The sequence below is a fragment of the Ovis aries genome, chromosome 26 (assembly GCF_016772045.2).
Source record: "Ovis aries strain OAR_USU_Benz2616 breed Rambouillet chromosome 26, ARS-UI_Ramb_v3.0, whole genome shotgun sequence".
NCBI lineage: Eukaryota > Metazoa > Chordata > Mammalia > Artiodactyla > Bovidae > Ovis > Ovis aries.
In genome coordinates this window covers 33,156,137-33,175,222 of record NC_056079.1, presented here as the reverse complement: position 1 = coordinate 33,175,222, position 19,086 = coordinate 33,156,137, and the positions used below count along the sequence as shown (strand labels likewise).

The following is a 19,086-nucleotide window of genomic DNA, read 5'->3' as shown; positions in this document are numbered from 1 at the left end:
CCTCCCCGCACCGCTGCACCCCCGCCAGGGACCCACCTCATGAAACCAGTTAACACCCAGAACGGGGGCAGACTGACAAGACACATTACCCACCCACGGACAGACGGTCAGTGTTAGGAAAACATGTACCATATTTCAGTATTTCACGTGGTTTTATTACAAAACAAGCAACAAAACAGTTTTAGAAAATTATTTTTGCTACATACCAATTAAGAGATCACATAAAATGAGAAGCATAAGAGTTTCCATGCACTCAGCTCAGCCTGCAAGTCAGTGCATTTCAGCTGACACAGACTGGTTCAAAACACAGGATCATACCACACCTTCTGGAACAGCGGGTAAGGGGTCAAACAGTATGGTTTTTGGCCAAATATTCGCTTTACTCAAACTCTACCAGGCATGAGTGACTGTAATTCACTACTGCAGGCAATAACACAGAAAAAGGGAGTAAGGGAAAAGAAAGTGATGGCTGGCAGAAACTATTTCTGACATGTTGGAAGCTCATAAACAAACCTAATTTGGGAAACTCAATTTCCAAAATGCTAGTTACTACCTCTTTATGTCTATCTGGTTAACAGTGAAAACAAACATATCAAATCTCGCAGTTCAGCTACTGAATCTGCCACTTATGTATTGGATCCTTTTAGTCCACATCAGACCACAATTACATTGTAGGGGAGGGGAGGTAAGAAAAACCAAAAAACTGCCTTCTGCTTCAAGTGAGCTATGAAATTGGACTCTTTGGGAGCCCAGCAGTCTATTCAGAAACCGATGTGTGCCTCTTCTGTTTTCACGACATCTTAGTAGGACTGTCATCTCACAGAATGCAAAAGGCCAAACTACATTCACCAGACATCAGCCATCAGCTCATTTGCTCTGAGCTAGCAAATCCTTAACTTTCAAGAACTTGAAACTGTTAGACACAGTGGGTGAAGACCAAGTCTAAAGTCTTATGCAAAACAGCAACTCAGAAAATGCTTTTATCCCATACACACAAAAAAATGCAGTATCTTTTTTGGTTCCTTTTTTAAAAAAAACAAGACTTATTCCAGAGCCTATGCACTTAACTACTAATCGATCCTGCATCCCTGCCCTACTTTTCCCGTTTGGTTCCACTTTTCACACTTCAAACCAAACGCTTTGGTCATATAAGCACCATCCTTGGCTCACACATGTAGTGACGTTAAAAGGTATGATGTGAAATTAACCAGAGGCTAAGAAACAATGGACACAAAAGGAATTCTGAAAGATTTGGCAATGAGCATGCCTCTAGGCTTCACTGAAGATAATTATATTTATCTGGTGTTGGAGCTACATTAACAACATTCTAACTTGGAAATCCCAAGTATCTGCCAACTAGAATTCTTGTTTTCCCTCTATCATGTTAATACAATCCGGATTTATAAGTATGTTTAATTTAATACATTCTCAAAACAGCTCTTACTAAGAAACAGATCAGCTTACTGTAATGGCCAATTAATTCAGCAGTAGTAATCTAGCAGAGAGCTTACTGAAAAGAGAGGAAGAAATCGGTAGATTTTCACATCTGACACACCAAGAGATGACATCTTTCCATGAGTCAGGGAATGTATAAGAGATCTCAAAAGTTCCTAATTTATTTTTATAGTTCCGTATCTCTGTGCACTTTCTTTGACCTAGCCAAAGAATTGTCTTGCGGGAACTTTGAAGATGAAACCTGAGACAAAGAACTTGAAGAATTGGGAATGGCTTCTTGAAATCAGGTGACTTGAAATATGTTGTCACCTGATTACTCATAAATAAATAATCCCCAAACAAGGGATTTTTAAGACAAAAGTATACAAGAGGCTGCAGAATAAAGAAAAGAGAAAAAGAGTAAAATTCAGGGTAGATTTCCTTTTTCAAACCAGGACCAGTGGGCCAAACAATTTAAGTGAAGCTTATCTCTAAAGCAGTTCAGTCAAGAAAAGTTCACAACCTGAGAAGGAAACTACCCTGCCTGAAAGAAACAGATTTCCCTCAAGCCACTAAGGATTTTCTGACCACATGTTTTTTGCTGCCATTGGATGTGAACATCAGGAGGGGAAGGGACTGACTTAGGTAAAAATGCTTCTCTTAGTCTCCTGATCTATTTGTTAAGTTTTAATTTAAAGACAAAAATTAACTGATCTAGCTGATACAAAGCTATAGACAGAATCAAATTCCCTCCCTTTAGGGAACCCTGGTAGCAGTTCACCACATAAGCTGGACAGACAGATTCTTCTAGGGATCTGGAAATAGTATCTCTTGACAAATGGACAAAGGTACATCCTAAAATACAGGATGGGAAATACAATCTATGCTCTTCTACCTGGGAAATCTCTAGCCAGCAATGCAGAGCCTCTAAATCAATGTTTCTATGCACAGTTTCTATTTTTGTTAAAAATATAAATATCTCTTAAGGCTATCTTTGTTATCTCCTCGGTGTTAAGCACACAGAACCTCATCAGACGATGAGGTATCATCATGCAAGTATAGACACAAGGGATCATCCAAAAGGCGACACAAAGAACAGAAAGAAATCAAATCTGCCAGGTATACCATGTACAACACTGAAAACTAGACTAGTAACACCCCATGAAAGAAGAGTTGAGAGGCAAGGACCCGAGATAATCTGTCTCTGCTAAAAGAGACTTTTTCCTCTGTCAGGAAAACATGAATCAAAACATTTTAGCTGGGTGAACTAAACTCCATCTCTTCCTGGCACCTGCTTTACAGCAACTCTCAAACTCTAAGATAGAGATCTGATGGATCACACAAGTGAATTACCATACGCTCATCAACCTTCCACACATTTCAGTTAACACCGTATCAAGGGCAATGTCTGTTTCGTTCTCAACACTGAACACTGATGAGCCCATCCTAAGGGTCTGACACAGAAATGGGGCGGGGAGGTCTGTCTTTTATGGTGGCAGTATTCGGGGTCAAAGAACATCTCAAAGAGAACAGAGTAATTCTCAAAATTGGCTGATCCACTCAGGTTGAATTATTTCCCCATACCTTCAAAAGGCCCCTATGTCTTCCCTTATGGCAGTCCCCTGGAGGGAGGGGGGGGAATCTCCCTGGTTGACATTTGGGGCCTCCCACAAGCCCCCAGATTTTAACACCGTCCCTTAGAATGTATCCTGACCAAGATGGAGCCTGGATCCCCCGCCCCCCTAACCACCACCACCCCCCTACCCTTTCAGCTGGATTAGTTACCACTCTCCCACTTCACAGTCAAACTTCCGCCAATGTATAAGAATAGGATAAGACCAGATGACTGGCCTCAAGGTTCTGTGCCTGGCCTGAAAACAAAGGGAAGAAGCTGAGACAAAGACAAGGAACTAAAAATTGGTTAGGAATGAAACTGGACTTCTAACCTCTGCACACCAGGTGGACTGTGGAAGAGTCGAGCAAGAGGCACACTGAGCAAGCCTACAGGTCTAACCTAGTGACCTTCCCAAATGAAAAACACTGCATTCATTTTCTTTAAAAAGTCAGCTGGATTCCCACTCCAGAGGGATGCAAGTGCCGGGAAGGTGTCTGATTGTCCTGCATCAGATGGAGACACTGAGTCACGGCCCCTTGTCTGAGCCCACCCCCTCCCTCCCAGGCACCACGCCTCATCACACATCAGAGGTCCGTATATTTTCGTCATCAAGGTTGAACACAAATGGCTTCTCCTTGGGGTGCTGGGGTTCTGATCGGTGTCTTATCCGGGAGCTGGGCAGCACCCCAGACGTACTGCTCTCCCCAAGTCGAGGCGTGAACAAAGAGTCCTCAGCAGTCTCTTCGGTGGGAAGCAGCTTTTCCCCGGCCTGGGGGACGGGTGTCCAGGGCTGCCAGGAGGAGGCCAGGGAGGGGGCTTTGCAGAGGGTCTTTCTCTCCTCCCCGGGTGCTCGCCCTCTGCACAAGATAGAGTTGGGCCCCCCTGAGAGGCTGGAGCTTCCGGGGCGGGTCAAAGAAATGGACCGAGAAAAGGACATCTCCTGTGGAAAATAAAAGAGGGAGGGGGGAAAAAAAGAAAAGTAAAGGGTTTCCTAACAATATTCATCCCAAAGGCCCAAGAAGAGGCCCTCCACCCAGGACCACCTCCTCACAGGCCCAGAGATACATGTCTACAGAGATCAAATATGTCCAGCGGCAGCATTCACTCCGCAGGTGTCAAGGACTGCCTGGCAGGGAGATCTGTAGAACACATCAGAAGCCCTGGTTCTCTATCCAACTCTACCTCACCTCCTCCAATGACTGAACAGAAATAAAAATTTGTACCCAGATCAGTGGAAAGAGAAAAACAAACAAGACAGCTTGGAGCTTCTGCTGCATCTGGGCTCCGGGCTGCTTGCCTACATCACCAAAACCCGCCCACTCGGGACAACTCATCGCAAGGCTGACAGTGACTGTGAGCAGGAAGGAAGTGACTTACTCTGGGGTGGCACTTGAGGGCCTGGACAGCTGCCCCGATCTCCTTAATCCAGCTGTGCATGTCTTCCGGACTGTCCGCCTGCAAAACACCCAAGGCACTTACAGAGCCACGAACGGCACTGTGACTTCAGCTTCCATGTCTGTAACTCAATTTTAAGTTCAGAAAACCACACCATTGGAGCGGGAGGGGATCTCAGAGATCATCCAAGTGGCTTTCAGACTTCTGAGGATATCTGTTTTCCCCCAGCAAAGTTGTCTCTGTCACCTTATCAATAAAGTGGACAGTGGTCGTGAGAGAGGGAGAGCTTAGCGGTGAAGTCCCTCACCCCCTGTGGAACAAGATCAACCTGGCCTCACCTCCTGTTTCACAGAAAAGTAAAAATGAGGTTCAGAAAACCAGAGCCCAAAGTTTAGGGCTGGTTTTGATTCCACTCCCCAGATACCCAAAGCAGTCATCTTTCTGTTTTACTATAGCTATCAGAACAAACAATCCCACTTCCAGCTCCAATCCCACTGAAACCAAATCCTCTGCAAAATCTCCCAGAGAGGCAGCTTCTCTAGGAACAGGGACAGTTTGTCTCTCAAAAGACAAACGATCTGGGTCTGTCCTGAGGCCCACCCAGGCCTCCACAGTTGCTAGACTTGCAGCACTTGGTTTCACCAATGTGTACCGCACTGCTGAGCCCTTAGAAAGTTCTTGCCCTGGGCATTCCCTGGTGGTCCAGTGGTTAGGACTCCGCACTTCCACTGCTGAGGGTGAGTGTTCAATCCCTGGTTGGGGAATTGAAATCCTGCAAAATGCTCAGTGTAGCCCAAGGACTCCCCCCGAGAAATACCAAGCAACGCCAGAAGGGGGCAGCAGCGGCTCTGTGAAGAAAGGAGAGTCCCAGGCTGCGACACAGCAGGTTGGAGCCCCAGGAATTCTCAGTACCTTCCCACTTTACCAGGTTGAGCTCAAGTGATCCTGGCAAACGTTTACTGAAGCCTTATCCAGTGTGGCACCTGGCAAAAGGTATCAGGCACAGAGTTGGGACCAAGACTGAAGGCCTGACATCCAGAAACTTACATTTGTTCACCTGTCTCCCTGCACTTTCCTCGGGTAGAGTCACCCCAAATTACCAGTGTGCACGTGCGTGCCTGGGCACACGTGAGTGCAATCATAGGCTGGCCCTGTAAAAGTTTCCACATACACCCCTCACTCTCCCCACCCCTAAAAGGTTTCTTTCTCTTTGCATTACACACCAAGGTAATACACAACTAATTTTTTTTAAACCCTCAAACTTGCCCGCCTACCCCTTCCTGTCACGCCAAACCAACCCTCCCTGGTTAGATGTGTGCAGGACGTTTACAAGGGGAGCAGTTTCACACCCCAGTGCGCTGGGCCAAAGACAGGCAGCAAGGGCGCCCCAGTGGAAGGACTTTCTCACGCAAATCCACCTGCTCCCTCTTTCCCCGGGACTTTTCCCAGTTACTGGACAACCAGAAAAAGAAACCCATCCCCAGTCCAAAAAGAGAACCAGGACAGTCTCCAAGATTCTTCCAGAAGGCATTTTACGTACAGCAGGGCTAGCTGACTTGTTTCACAAGTAGAACTACTAGGAAAAATTAGATGAACTCATTTAGCCAAAGCAGTTTGAAAGTGCCTGATACACAGAAAGGGCTTCATATTAGTTATCGCTGTTGTTATTATTGTTATATGAGGGACTCAAATGAAGCCCTAAATTCCAATATTATAAATGTATTTCGTGGCTTTCTCCCCTACAACTTTTTTTTTCATTTTCTTCACATTCAAACTGCATATAATTCTAAAGGGATCAAACTGTTGGGATCAAATAACATACTTTTTCTTAATATGCTCATTTATCAGCTCCATAAAATGGTTTACAGATGGGAAGCTGACCAGGTCTTCACTGCCTACCTGTTTCCTGTGGTATTCTTTTCAGCCTTCCTAAGGATTTCTGTACATATTTCTATATTTCTTGAAGTCTCTCAGATTCCTTGGGTTATTTGAAAAGATATTGATCATTATTTCTAGTATAAATAACGTTATTCATTAATGCTCACCTCTATTTCTATAGTTTGGACATTTAAAGTAAAATTGTCTTATATTTCAACTCACCTTTGAGATATTGCTTTTCTCTGGATAAACATTATCCTAGTGCTTAAAATATTTTTCAAATAAAAAGGCAGATATTGATCCCACATGAGAAGAAATAGGATATTATGTTATTGAGCTCACAGTTAAAATCTCTATTAGTAGTTTTAAGAACTGGACTCCACGGGCGACAGAAATTCAGTGAAACCTCCAAAACTATATGTGAAGATTACAGTATATGTATATATCTATCTTTTATGGAAAGCCGGTGCTTAGCTTTTATCAGAAACTCGAAAATATCTTAAAACCACATCACAAAGGTAGTTTCATGAACCAGAGGTAAAAACCAGAGCTGAAATCCACCCACCCTACGGTGAATTACTAAGAGAGTGAAAAAAAAAGGCTGAAAAAACTCAGCAGAACAAGAAGGGAAGTGCCAAGCTTATACCTTCACCTCTTACAGGTCTGCTTAAGAGTGTGCTATGCTTCTGGTGCTTGGTTCAAAAGAAAAAGTAGGGTTTCTGTCCTTGAGGGCAGTTTTTGAGGTGAGAGGAACAAAGGGTATTGAATGAATCACTGCAGACTGATTTTTATTGCAGTCCAATGAGCTCTGATTGAGGATCTGCTATTAGCGTCATAACAGATGCGACAGTTTTAAGCACTGAATCCTAACAGGTCATCAATAAAAGGCTTCTAGAACCTCCTTCGGTGGTCCAGTGGTTTCCACTGCAGGGGGCACAGGTTCAGTCCCCAGGTCAGGGACCTAAGGTCCTCATTCGCAGTCAAAAATAAAAAATAAGAGACTTCCAATATATATTACTGGTTGCTTCTGTTGCAACTGCCCAGAATTTTTAGGCAGCCCTTCTTAATTCTATTCCCAACAGCTAATAACCCCTACCCTCTCCCCAGGAGCAAATCCCACCTTCAGATACAGCCCTGCCATGTATGATCCATTCAAAGGGCCAAACTGACCACAATCATCTGTGAGATTAAAATATCCCCTTTTCCCAAATACATGTCTCTGCGGGGCCAGATTTTCTTCACACTCTTCTATCAAAACAACATATGGCCCCAGACTGAATGCAGAAGCAGATCTGAGAACCCTGCTGTCTTCCAATAAGCCAGCCATTAAAGAGATTTGCAAAAATACAAAAAAAAAAAAAAAAAAAAAGCTACTCCTGTTGCTCCTCTGTTTTAGAAACAGAGTTATTTTTCATGAAATGTTACTTGTGATAACATAAATGAGTTTATTCATAAATGAATAAATACATATTCTTAAAGAGTTTTCACCTCTACTCTTCTCCAACTTTCTGAGTGTGCTGCTATACCCAGATTTGCCCAGTCCCTCATTTATTTATTCAGGGCCATGTGAGGGTTCTTTTACCCTAGAAATGCGACAGCAGATGGAAAAGGAGGACAGAAGTGATGATAAGGTTCTGGTTAATTGCAGACACTCTTGCCAACAATGCAGTGTCTTCTGAACACTTTTTGCCTGCGTTTATGTTTCCCAAGTCACTATCTCCACCCAAAGCTCCGTCCTAGACCCTCACCTGGCATCATCGTTTACCTGGCATATGTTTACTCAGCACCACCACCGTGTTAGGCACCATCCATCTGGGGCTGTCCTAACAGGTCACCTAGGACATCTTGCAGGAACCACAACCACCTGAGCAAGGCTTCCCTTTGCCCTCAACAGCCCCTCCTTCCGTGTGTTCGTCCTCTGCAGTGACGGCTGCCATCGTCACCCTGAGGCTCCAGCCAGACATCTGGGCAGGGTCTTCACCTCCCGTCTCTCTCTTCATCCCACATCCAATCAACTTGAAAGTCCTGGAAAGGACTCTTCAAATTTCTCCACTCTTCACCCATCCGATATCAGGCTTCCTTATCCCTCCCTTGTCACTGAAACCATGACAATAAATAGCCTCCCAACTGCTCTGCTGGCTCCTGTCTCACCCTTTTCTTATCTGTCCCCTACACTGCCAAGCCACTACACCGCACCAGCCAGGACATTCATTGCCAGGGTCTGGAGTCCCATCGAAGTGGCCAGGATCAAGGACTACCATCTCCCCTTTACAAATGAGGAAAACAAGGCTCTGAAACACGCCATTGTGCAAATGGGATTTTTAAGAGGTGGATCTGATTGGGTCACCGCCCCAGCTTAACCTCCAAGGGCCTAACCCCCAGGATAAAATACAGCTTTTTAACAAGGACCCTCTATATCAGCTTTCCAGCACCTGAGCCTCTTTCACCTCTAGGCATTTTTTTTCACATGCTGCTTGCTGTTCCCTCTCCCTGGGCCGATACTTTGGCCACCTGATGCGAACAGCCAACTCATTAGAAAAGACCCTGACGCTGGGAAACATTGAGGGCAGGAGGAGAAGGGGACAACAGAGGATGAGATGATTAGATACCTTCATCGACTCAATGGACATGGAACTTGAGCAGACTCTAGGAGATAGTGGAGGACAGGGAAGCCTGGCGTGCTGCAGTCCATGGGGTCACAGAGAGTCAGACATGACTTAGCGACTGAACAACTCTCTGGGCCACTTTTCCTCCATCTTCCTTCAGGAAACTTCCCTTACCTCCCTGAGACTAGGGGAGGTACCCTTCTTAGGAGTTCCCATAGCAATCACTACTTACTCTAAGGGTAGCCCTTCTCACACTTTCTTCCCCCCCGACCCCACCTCCATGAGTGAGGTTGCTTCATACTTTAACACATGTAGGTTCTTTGATCATATTCTGCATGCCATACTGGAATTACCCAACCATCTAAATTATTTTTTTAATTTGCATATATTAAAAGTTAACACTCTGTGCTGTAAAATTCAATTTCACACATCTGCCACTGCAGTATCATACAGAACCGCTGCCTGCGTGCTAAATCGCTTCAGTCGCGGCTGAATCTTTGCGACCCCTATGGACTATAGCCTGCCAACCTCCTCTGTCCATGGGAATTCTCCAGGCAAGAGTACTGGAGTGGGTTTCCATGCCCTCCTCCAGGGGTTTTACTGACCCAGGGATCAAACCCGTCTCTTATGTCTCCTGCATTGGCAGATGGGTGCTCTTTACCACTAGCACCACCATGGAAGCCCGCGGAATAGTTACACTGCCCTAAAAGGTCACCTGTGTTCATCTCCCCAACACGCTGACCCCCACCTCATCACACTGTTCTAATTGCCAGTTTTCTTGACTATCTCCCTCTCTGGTTCAGGATCTGTTCTGTTGAACGTCAGGTCCCCAGGATGAGGCAACGCCTGCACTCTGAGAAGAATCTACAAATATCTGTCAAATCCAGGAACTGGAAGTTCTTGTACCTACAGCTCAGACTTTGGCCCCGAACAGCACGGAGGCTGCCCGAAGGCCCCATCACTTTCCAGGGCTCTTCCCGGGTGTTCATCTGAATGAATGGAACCCACAGATGCCTCCGGCTGCCAACAGGTCTGCTGGGCTCAGCCAGGGGAACCGGCTCAGAGGGCGCGGCTGCTCATGAAATGGCTGAGAGGCGACCTCTCGAAAGGAAGGGCATTTAGTGGGGAGCATGCAGGGAGCCCTGAGAAATTGTGTGGGGAGGCCCCAAATTTCAACCAACACACCCCACAGCAGCCCTGGCACTAGAAAGGCAGCATCATCGCAAGGCGGGGGAGTCAGGGGGCATGCCATCTGTGGACTGACCGCTAGGCGGCCCGGGGTGGGGACTAGGCCTTGAAAGTCTAGGCCGCGCTAGAGGCTGGAAATCTGCCTTTCCAGCTCCCATGATCTGAGGAGGAGCTGGGAGAACTCCAGAGCCGTGGGCGGAGGGGAGACGCTTCTGAGAGCTGAACAGTCGGCGCCCACACAATGGCTTTCTCTGTGCAGCTGGCTATGCACCTGGTCCCCGCACAGGGCCCTCTGTGCTTTGGTCCTTCCGCACGCAGCGCCGTCCACACACAGACGGGGCTTATAAATACCCTCCAGGGGAGAAGTGAAACCACTGACCAGTTCTCCTTTTCTCTGCTTAGCTGGCGCCCGGCAGCTGAGAGCAGCTGGTACAAGCTCACAGTCCCCAGTGAGATGGCTCGGGCCACTCTTATTATTTTATGGTTGGGAAGCTTGGGGCAAACATCCTGTTTAGAATGAAATGGGACCTGGACTGACTATCGGGGGCCTAAATTTACCGCCGAGAAATTTCGAACAAAATAAAAGAGAAAGCAGAGGGAAAGGCAGGCCTGCAAGTATACTCGCCACAGAGAAGGAAAGTCCCCGTCTTCTCGGGGTCGGGAGGAGCTTTTTACCTGCACGTAGAAGGTCCTGGAGCTGGTTATTATTTCAAACAGGTTGTCCCTCATCAGCAGATCGCTAGACAGAGAGAGGGAAAGAATGTTACCAGGTATGCTGGTCACCCACTGGGAACCTGATTCAAGCTAAGACGGGTACCTGTGCCGCCTTCCGTAAAAAGGGGGTTCACAGGCCCTTCCTTCTGCAGCCCTTGCCTCAGAAAACATTGCCATATTTCCTTCAGCTTCACTTCCTGGAGGATCTCCAGTGGTTTAACCATCCCCATGGACACCCCCTCCCCAATACACACCGCCATCAGTTCTCACAAGACACAGCTCCTTTGCTTCTAAGACCTCTTGCCTCATATGCACCACACCCCCACACTGCCTACAGCTGTGTTTCTTTAGTGGCCAAGATGTATCAAGTGCTTTTCGAGAGGTACCATTTTGAGGGGTTTTATTTTAGGGTCAAGTAATGAAAGTCTTATTGGATACAAACACACACATGTAAACACACAAGCTGTTATATATCCATTATATCTACATTAAATATATATATTATATACATATATTTATTTGTATGTATTATAGAGAGATAACAGACATACAACAGTATATTCATAAAAAAGAGCAGTAAATTTGTTTCCGGTGTACAACATGATTCGATATTTGGATATATTGCAAATGATCACTGTCTAGGCAACACTCACCACACTACGTAGTAACAATTTGTTTTCTTGCAATAAGATGATAACTTTTAAGATCAACTCTTTTAGCAACGTTCACATACAGTACCCTTAACCATAGTCACCATGCTATATACTCCATTCCCAGGACTTATTTATAACTGGAGGTTTGTACCACTCAACTCCCTCCATCCATTTTGGTTACCCCCAACCATCCACCTCTGGTAACCACCAATCTGTTATTTGTGCTTTTTAAACAATCTTTTGGCCGAGCCATATGGCATGTGGGACCTTGGTTCCCCAACTAGGATCAAACTCATGCCCCCTGCATTGGTGGGTCAGAGTGTTAACCACTGGACCACACGGAAATCCCTGTCTTTGTGTTTTGAGATGCGCTATTTCATCCAATCTTCACCACCATTCAATGAGGCAGTAAGACTTTCCCCACTGGGGTAAACCCGGGCTCAAAGAGGTTCTGTGACTGGTCCACAGCACCGAAGTAAATAAATGGCAGAGTCAGGATCTGAATCCAGGTCTGATTCCAGAGTCTACACTCTTAATTACTCCACCACCAGGCCTCTCCTCAGGGACCCAAATCTCTCATTTCCAACGTCTTTCTCCATCCACACAGCAACCATATCCGTTTCACCAAATCCCAGCTCTCAGAAAGGGGCTAGATGTGAAGGAGGAGAAAGGGAAGGAGAGTGTGGACCACTTAAAGGTGCTTCAAACTGGGGTGAGGTTTGTAAGAGGGCTTTGACTTCTGCAAGGAAAAAGGCTAGAAGTAGCTGATGCTTAGCCACAAGCCTCCAAATGGCTGAAATGATTTCCAGGGTGAAACGCCTGCCTGGTGTATCCAGTCTCTGGGGGAACATACAGGAGCAGGAGATCCACCTCCTTCCCCATAAAAGAACATTAAAAAGCAAAACTATAGAGTCAGACGCTGAAGTGTGTGTTACATGCCAAGAGTTAGAATGATTCCAAGAAAGGACTAACTGCAGGTGGACGTCCCTGGCGGTCCAGCGGTTAAGACCACGCTTCCACTACAGGACATACGGATTCCATCCCTGGTCCAGGAGCTAAGATCCCACATGCCGAGTGGCACGGCCAAAAATTTTTTTTTTAATGGAAGAAAGAAAAGACAGGACTGATCACAGACAAGGCTGGCTTCAGGAATCAAGGCTTCGAAGGAAATGGCAGATGCATGGCCAGTGACAGGGGCATGTGGGCAAAAGAGAAGCATGAGATTAAAGACCCCCAGGGGAGGGTACAGCTATGGGGTTGGGGTGGGGGGTCAGACAGACTTAGGGCCTGATCCTGACTCCACTGGGAAATGGTATTTCTGGAATATGTTTAAAACTTTGTGAGCCTTTGCACTCCAGCTGTACAATGGAAATCAGAAGCCCGTCTCTATCAAGCTTATCACCACAAAGATCAGTTATAAGTTATACACAGCATCTGGTGCAACGAGAAAGCCACACGGTGCTCATCTGAAATGCATGTCATTAGCTATTGTCCCTTTCTGAGTATCTGAGAGGAGATCGCACTTCCTTCTGGCTAAAGTGGTTTAACCTTTCAAACTATTCATGCACGTACATACAGTCATGTAATCAACTTCTGGGGAGGAAAAAGCAAAACCGGGAGGAAATCCCCACCCTTTTTGCATCCATTTCTCAGGCTGCATGAAGCCTTTTGTGCTCAGTTGCTTCAGTCATGTCCGACTCTTTGCAACCCCTTAGACTGTAAAGCCCGCCAGGCTCCTCTGTCCATGGGATTCTCCAGGCAAGTATCCTGGAGTTGGTTGCCATTTCCTTCACCTATGAAGCCTTTTAATTCAATTCAATTCAACAAAACATTAACTGACTATCCAGATGCCCAGAATCCCCTTGACTGGGCTGGGGAGAAGCCTAGTCTCACAGGCCTGGAACCTGCAGAGTCTGGGAGCTTCCTTCCCCAGGGATCTGCCTGTCTCTCAGTTCTCTTTCCCACAGTTCAGTCTGACTCTGCCGGTGAGTGGCTCAGGTGAAGTGTGAAGCACTCTCAGGACCGAACATTATCTGGGTTCTCTAAGTCACCCCAGCCCGCCTGTTGACCTGCACAGGCCTCCAGGGTTGGGAACAAGTCCCATCTCTCCTCCACCCATGGTCAGCTCCAGAGCTGCGCTTCTGGAACTTCCATCTGTAGCTGCTCTCACAAGTGATAATCTGTCGGTGGGAACTTTCCTTATCTTCTAAACTCTGCAACTGCTGTTTGCAAGTCCCCGCTTCCATGGGCCACAGCGCACCTCGCTTTCATGCAAGACCCTCCCACACCTTCATGTGAGAACAGTCAGCCTGCTGTCAACAGCTCCCCTGGTGACACTGGCTCTGCACGCACAGTCCGTGGGAGGGAGATACAGCAAACTGCCCCTGCAGACTGCTGACGGAGGGCCGAGCGAGGACCGCTAGGTGCCCAGATGCCCCTGGGTCTCTAAAGCTTGGCTCCAAGGGCACCAGTATGGGTGCCGGATATGGGAGAGCCATTGAATGGGCCCCAGGTCCCAAATTCGTCCTGCCCTCCGCGGCCCTGGAAAGGTAACCATTTCCTGGTGGAAAGAAGAACATCTTAAAAAATATTTCTTCTTCCTGCCCGACAGCATTGCCATGAATCAGCCCTATGTTACGAAGACATCGGGGGACCTCCCTGATGGCTCAGTGGTAAAGAATCTGCCTGCCCATGCAGGAGACGACCCCTGATCTGGAAAGATCCCACATGCCGTGGAGCAACTAAGCCCGTGCACCGTAATGAGTGAGCCTGTGCTCTGGAGCCCAGGAACCAGAACTACTGAGCCCACGAGCCTAATTACTGACGCCTGCATGTGGTACAGCCTGTGCTCCACAACAACAGAAGCCACCAGAATGAAAAGCCAGTGTGCGCTCCACAACCACAGGGTAGCCCGTGCTGGCCACGACTAGAGAAAAGCCCACACACAGCAACAAAGACCCAGCACAGCCAAATATATATATATATATTTTAAAAGAAGGTATCAGGGACTTTGCCAAAAGGAAGAGAAGAGAAAAGGCATAACAATTAAGGTCAGAGGCACTGGCACAAACAAGGCTCTGAGCAAATGTGCTAAAAAGTGAGAGACTAAGGGTACAGTGGCCCCCTCCCCTGAAGGTCAGTCCTGGGCAATGAGCATCCAACACCTGAGAAGGACCTCTCTCTCCTCTGTTCCATATTCTTTCTTTTCCTCCATGAGAACAGTGTTACACAGGCTCATCTGAGGAGTGAGAGTAAAGGGCTGGGAAGTGGGCAGGTTGGCCAAGCGCACCATCTTGCCGCTGTGACCACCTGGATGGAGACAGGCAGCCACAGATGTCAGGGAGACGAAGTCCTCCTGCTCTTAAAGGCAGGCTCTGGAACAGAGCCTCAGACAGGGAGTATCGGGAGAGCTAAGATGGCACACGGGGTTCTGACCACAGAAGAAGAAGCAGAGACAATTACCCAGACTTGACCAGACACTCGTGGGTCTTGAGAACATCCTTGAGGTATATGGTACGAAGTGGTTCTCGGTCCTGGGGGAGGAAACGGGGAGATAAGAGTGAATGAGGCCGTCTGCCCAAGGCCACCGCTGGGACCAGCCAGCCATTATCATCAGACATGACTGGCTGAAACCAGGTCGCAAACAAGACAAGGTCCCGAAACAATCAAGAGAGGAGGAAAAAAAAAAAATCTAAGATGCTCTGCGGTTCTCAGCACACACAGGGAGGGAGTTCCTCAAGGCCACTGTAATATCATGGCGAAGCTGCCCACACCAGGTGGACGGAGCTAAGATGCCGCACACTCCCAGCACACAGATGAGTCTGTGTGACCACATCTCTGCTCACACACATGCGCGTGTATGCACACACACACACACACACACACACACATGTGTGAGACCCCTCGGTCTCTTGAGGGCCCCAGAGCCACGACAAACCTGCTCACACTTGAAGTAGCAGATGGTAAAGTCATCCAGCGCAAAGAAGCGCCGCTTCCAGCTCTTGCGCTGCAATAGAGGGTAGAGAGCAGAATGTTAGAAGAGGTCCCCGGGGGTGCATTCTGGTCCTAAGCTTCTGGGGACCTCGCCCCGCAAAGGCCAGGCTCCCAGCCTGGGGGACCAGAGTGAGGAGCCAAGGATTTCTTCCTCTGCGGAAACGCCTGGGAGCACCTCGGACAGCAGGGCGCACGTTTCCTTTGAACCCCTCCGGGAATCAGCCGATGTGGGCGTGGCTGGCTCCAACCTCCTCCCAGCAATCTGCCCTCCCCTCGGGCTCGCCCACACCCACTGGCTCCTGGGGTCCCCAGAACCCCCCTCAGCTCCCCTCGCGGACACTCACCACGTTCCCTTGCTTCACACAGTAGCCGCTCTTGATGAGGGGCGGCCCGGTGGGTCCCCGGCAGCCGGTCGTGGGGATGTAACTCTGAGACCTCCGAAGGATGGCGTGGGAGCCGGGCTCACCCACTTCCTGCCCATCCCCGCCGTTCTACATGGAAACGGGGCGGGGCAGGGTTAGCACCTCCCTGCTCCTGACACGGCCCCACCCGCCCTGGCCAGTCACCTCTTCCTCTTGGCCCACGAGGGCAGTCAAATAAGAAAGAAACCAGAAAGCAAACTTTTGTCTTGGGCAGGCACTGTACAGGGTGCTTTCACAGAGCAAGGCTGGGGAGGGCCGGGAGACCCAGGAGAAAGGGAAGGGCTGCCAAAGCAAACCAGACGAGGCAGAGGCACAGTGAGCTTGCTGCCAGCCACCCTTGGCCCGCTTCCCACGGGCTCCACAGGTGCCAGTCCCCGCGGGTGATGCAGAGCTGTCCTGGCAGCAGAGCTCCAGATGCAGCGGCCGCAGTCTCTGCACTGTCGGTATTCTCCATCAGCCCACGTACACGGGCTCCCCCACCCCTGCCCTTTCCTTGGTCCTGCCCTCCTGTCATGTCACTGACACACCATGGACACCCCTGGACTCCCCCCCATGCCCCAGCCTGGCAGCCCCAGGCCCCAGCACCTGGTTGATGGGCGTGTGTACCACCACCCCTCCGATGATCTCTGTCTTGTAGGCCACCTGTGGCTTCTTCTCTAAGGCCAGAGGAGTTGCTAGGCTCTTGAGAACTTCGGTCGTCAGGGGCAGGTTCCCAGCTTTGGGTACCTGGGAAGAACGACAGTGCAGTTAACCGGGAAAGAAAGCCCAGAAAGAGCAGGGAGGTGACCAAGGACGGCGGGAGGAAGAAGAAAGTTAATGTGCCAAGTTATAGTGAGAAACCCCTTCCCACCATGTCCTTCCATCCATCCAAACCTGGACATGAGGAATTCAGCAAACCACTCCCACCATACAAACACACACACACACAGAGGCACACACTTACTCAACAAATGTGCTGAGCACCTACTCTGAGTGAGTCAGCCCCTGCCTGGCTAGAGACCAAAGATAAACCAGCACACACAGACACATGTCCTGCCCTCACTCCACGTCCATGCTGATCAGGGAGACTGATCATAAGCATACAGCAAGATGAACAACCAGAATAATCACAAATCGTGGTGACTGCCTTGAAGACAATAAACAGGAGCTGAGACTGACAGCAGAAAATTGTGGGCATGGTTGATGTAAGTCTCCAGGGGAAAGAGATGCTCAAACAGTGACCTGGAGGATGAAAAGGAGCCAGGAACATAAAGACGGGAGAAAGGATGCTCAGCAGTGCCGGGGGCCAGCGAGAGGAATTCCGCCCATGGCAAAGGTCATGAGGAAGGAGGCTTGGCATACGCAAAGGCGTGATCAAGCCTCAGGAAACCCCCTGTTCCCGAGCATCTAACCCCAAAACCAGAGTCTGTTTTATGCTCTCACCTACACCTCTGACTTTACGGGGGCTCTCCCCCATAACCGTTTCTCTCAGAGAAGGAGTAAATGCGCAGCTCCAAGGCAATAAAAATTCTTGGGCGTGACAAGAGTGTTTCAGCTTACGGACTCCTCTGAAGGTTATCTAGCCCACTTGTATAGGTTTGTCCGGCCACATGTGATTGCTTACAGCCTCCCAACCTGAGAGGCACGAGATGTTTTAGATTTACTAAAGGCAAATTCTTTTGGGGAGTTAGAAATTATTAGTATAGTTGGTTAGGAATTATATTGGTGAAGGGTTCTTCATTTGTTGTGTCAATAATTGCTGCTAATTACCTGCTCTGGGTGGGACAAGGATGTCTCAGGTCAAACCTCTCTGCTGACAAACTAGCTTGTGTGACAGGATTATCCATACTCCTGCCACATGATTGTTTACTACCTCTCAACCATAAACAGCACAGAGAGTTTTGGAGTATTTTGAGAGTCTTAATTAGCATAGGACTTTTTCTTCTTGTTGAGTCAATGATTGCCGCCAGGCCTCCATATCCTTAGGCACTTGGGAATATATTAATCAATGTATTTGGAATATAGCAAAGGAAATATGGTAGTTTTTGATGTTAGCAATACTAGACTTTCTGAGTTAATGGATTTTCTCTTTTGTAATAGATCACTGTACTTATATATCACTGTGTCCTTGCTGTGTAAGAATGTAACTTTATCATATCTTAAGACTAAATAGATCTTAAGGGGAGCATTGGTGAAAGGATTTTCATTTGTTGGGCTGATGTTTGCTGCTAAATCTCCATGTTCCCTACTCTTATAATGAATATAACTAGCATATAGGAAGAAATAAGTATTAACCTTTAAGCATATAGGAGAAATAAGTATTAACCTTTAAGATTAATCATGTTAACCTTGGGTTAAATAAATTCCTTTCTTGATTGTAACTCACTACACCCTCACCCTATAGGAATGTAACTTTATTTGGAGGGTGGTGCCTGGTTTAAGAAAAAAACACCCTTGGAAGAAATAAATTTTTTGGTTATCAGAAAGAAAGCATCATAAAATGTCAGCAGGTCTCACTCATGGCCAGAAGATGATGTACCTTTTTTTATACATTTATGTGAAGCACCTGATTTTGATAAAGGTCGGGACTGCTGACCCCCGCGTGACTCTGCATTCATCCCTATGTGTAACAAAAGGTATATAAGCAAACCCAAAAATAAAGAAATCGGATCAGTTTCCGGAAAGACTGAATCCCCCATGTCGCTTCTTTCTTGCTCCCGTTTTTCTGGCTGAATTCCCATCTGGAGCATGGATGCTATTCCACGTAATCCAAGTTATTCAGCCTCCTTTTCTCCACTAATCTTCCTACTACACTATCCGTTTCTAATCTCTCTCTATCTGTGATTAAATATGTATTTTTCCAAAGACGCCGACTCCGTCCCCCCACCTTCGAATCACCCTGGATCCACCGGGGCTGGACCCCGGCACAGCAGTAGGTGAGACACCTGTGGCATACGGTACAGGATGGGGAGCATGTCCCAGGGCTTGGGGTGTAACCTCTGACCTGTCACTAAATGAGTGACACCGTCATAGAGTTATCATGGTCATCAAACGATGAGAGGATATAAATTCAAACACTTAAAATATGAATAAAAATGCAAAAGTATTTTAATTAAGATATTCTAAGTCAACTTTTTAAAAATTAATTAATTTATGTATTTTTGGCCGTGCTGAGTCTTCGCTGTCGCACAGGCTTTCTCTAGTTGCAG

The 19,086-nt window shown here is 47.5% G+C and overlaps 1 protein-coding gene across 8 annotated transcripts in view; it reads right to left on the bottom strand.

Annotated features, from left to right (window-relative positions):
- Positions 1-133: 133 nt before the first annotated feature.
- Positions 134-19,086, bottom strand: part of PLEKHA2 (pleckstrin homology domain containing A2) — an 82,275-nt gene continuing 63,322 nt past the window's right edge. For all 8 annotated transcript variants that reach the window (XM_042241519.1, XM_042241518.1, XM_027962680.2 and 5 more), the window contains 7 exons: positions 16,484-16,624; positions 15,821-15,967; positions 15,421-15,489; positions 14,946-15,016; positions 10,792-10,855; positions 4,427-4,504; positions 134-3,989 (listed from right to left, as the gene is read on the bottom strand). In XM_042241519.1, the coding sequence (XP_042097453.1) occupies positions 3,627-3,989; positions 4,427-4,504; positions 10,792-10,855; positions 14,946-15,016; positions 15,421-15,489; positions 15,821-15,967; positions 16,484-16,624 (933 nt within the window). In that variant the 3' untranslated portion in view covers positions 134-3,626. The remainder of the gene's footprint in view (positions 3,990-4,426; positions 4,505-10,791; positions 10,856-14,945; positions 15,017-15,420; positions 15,490-15,820; positions 15,968-16,483; positions 16,625-19,086) is intronic.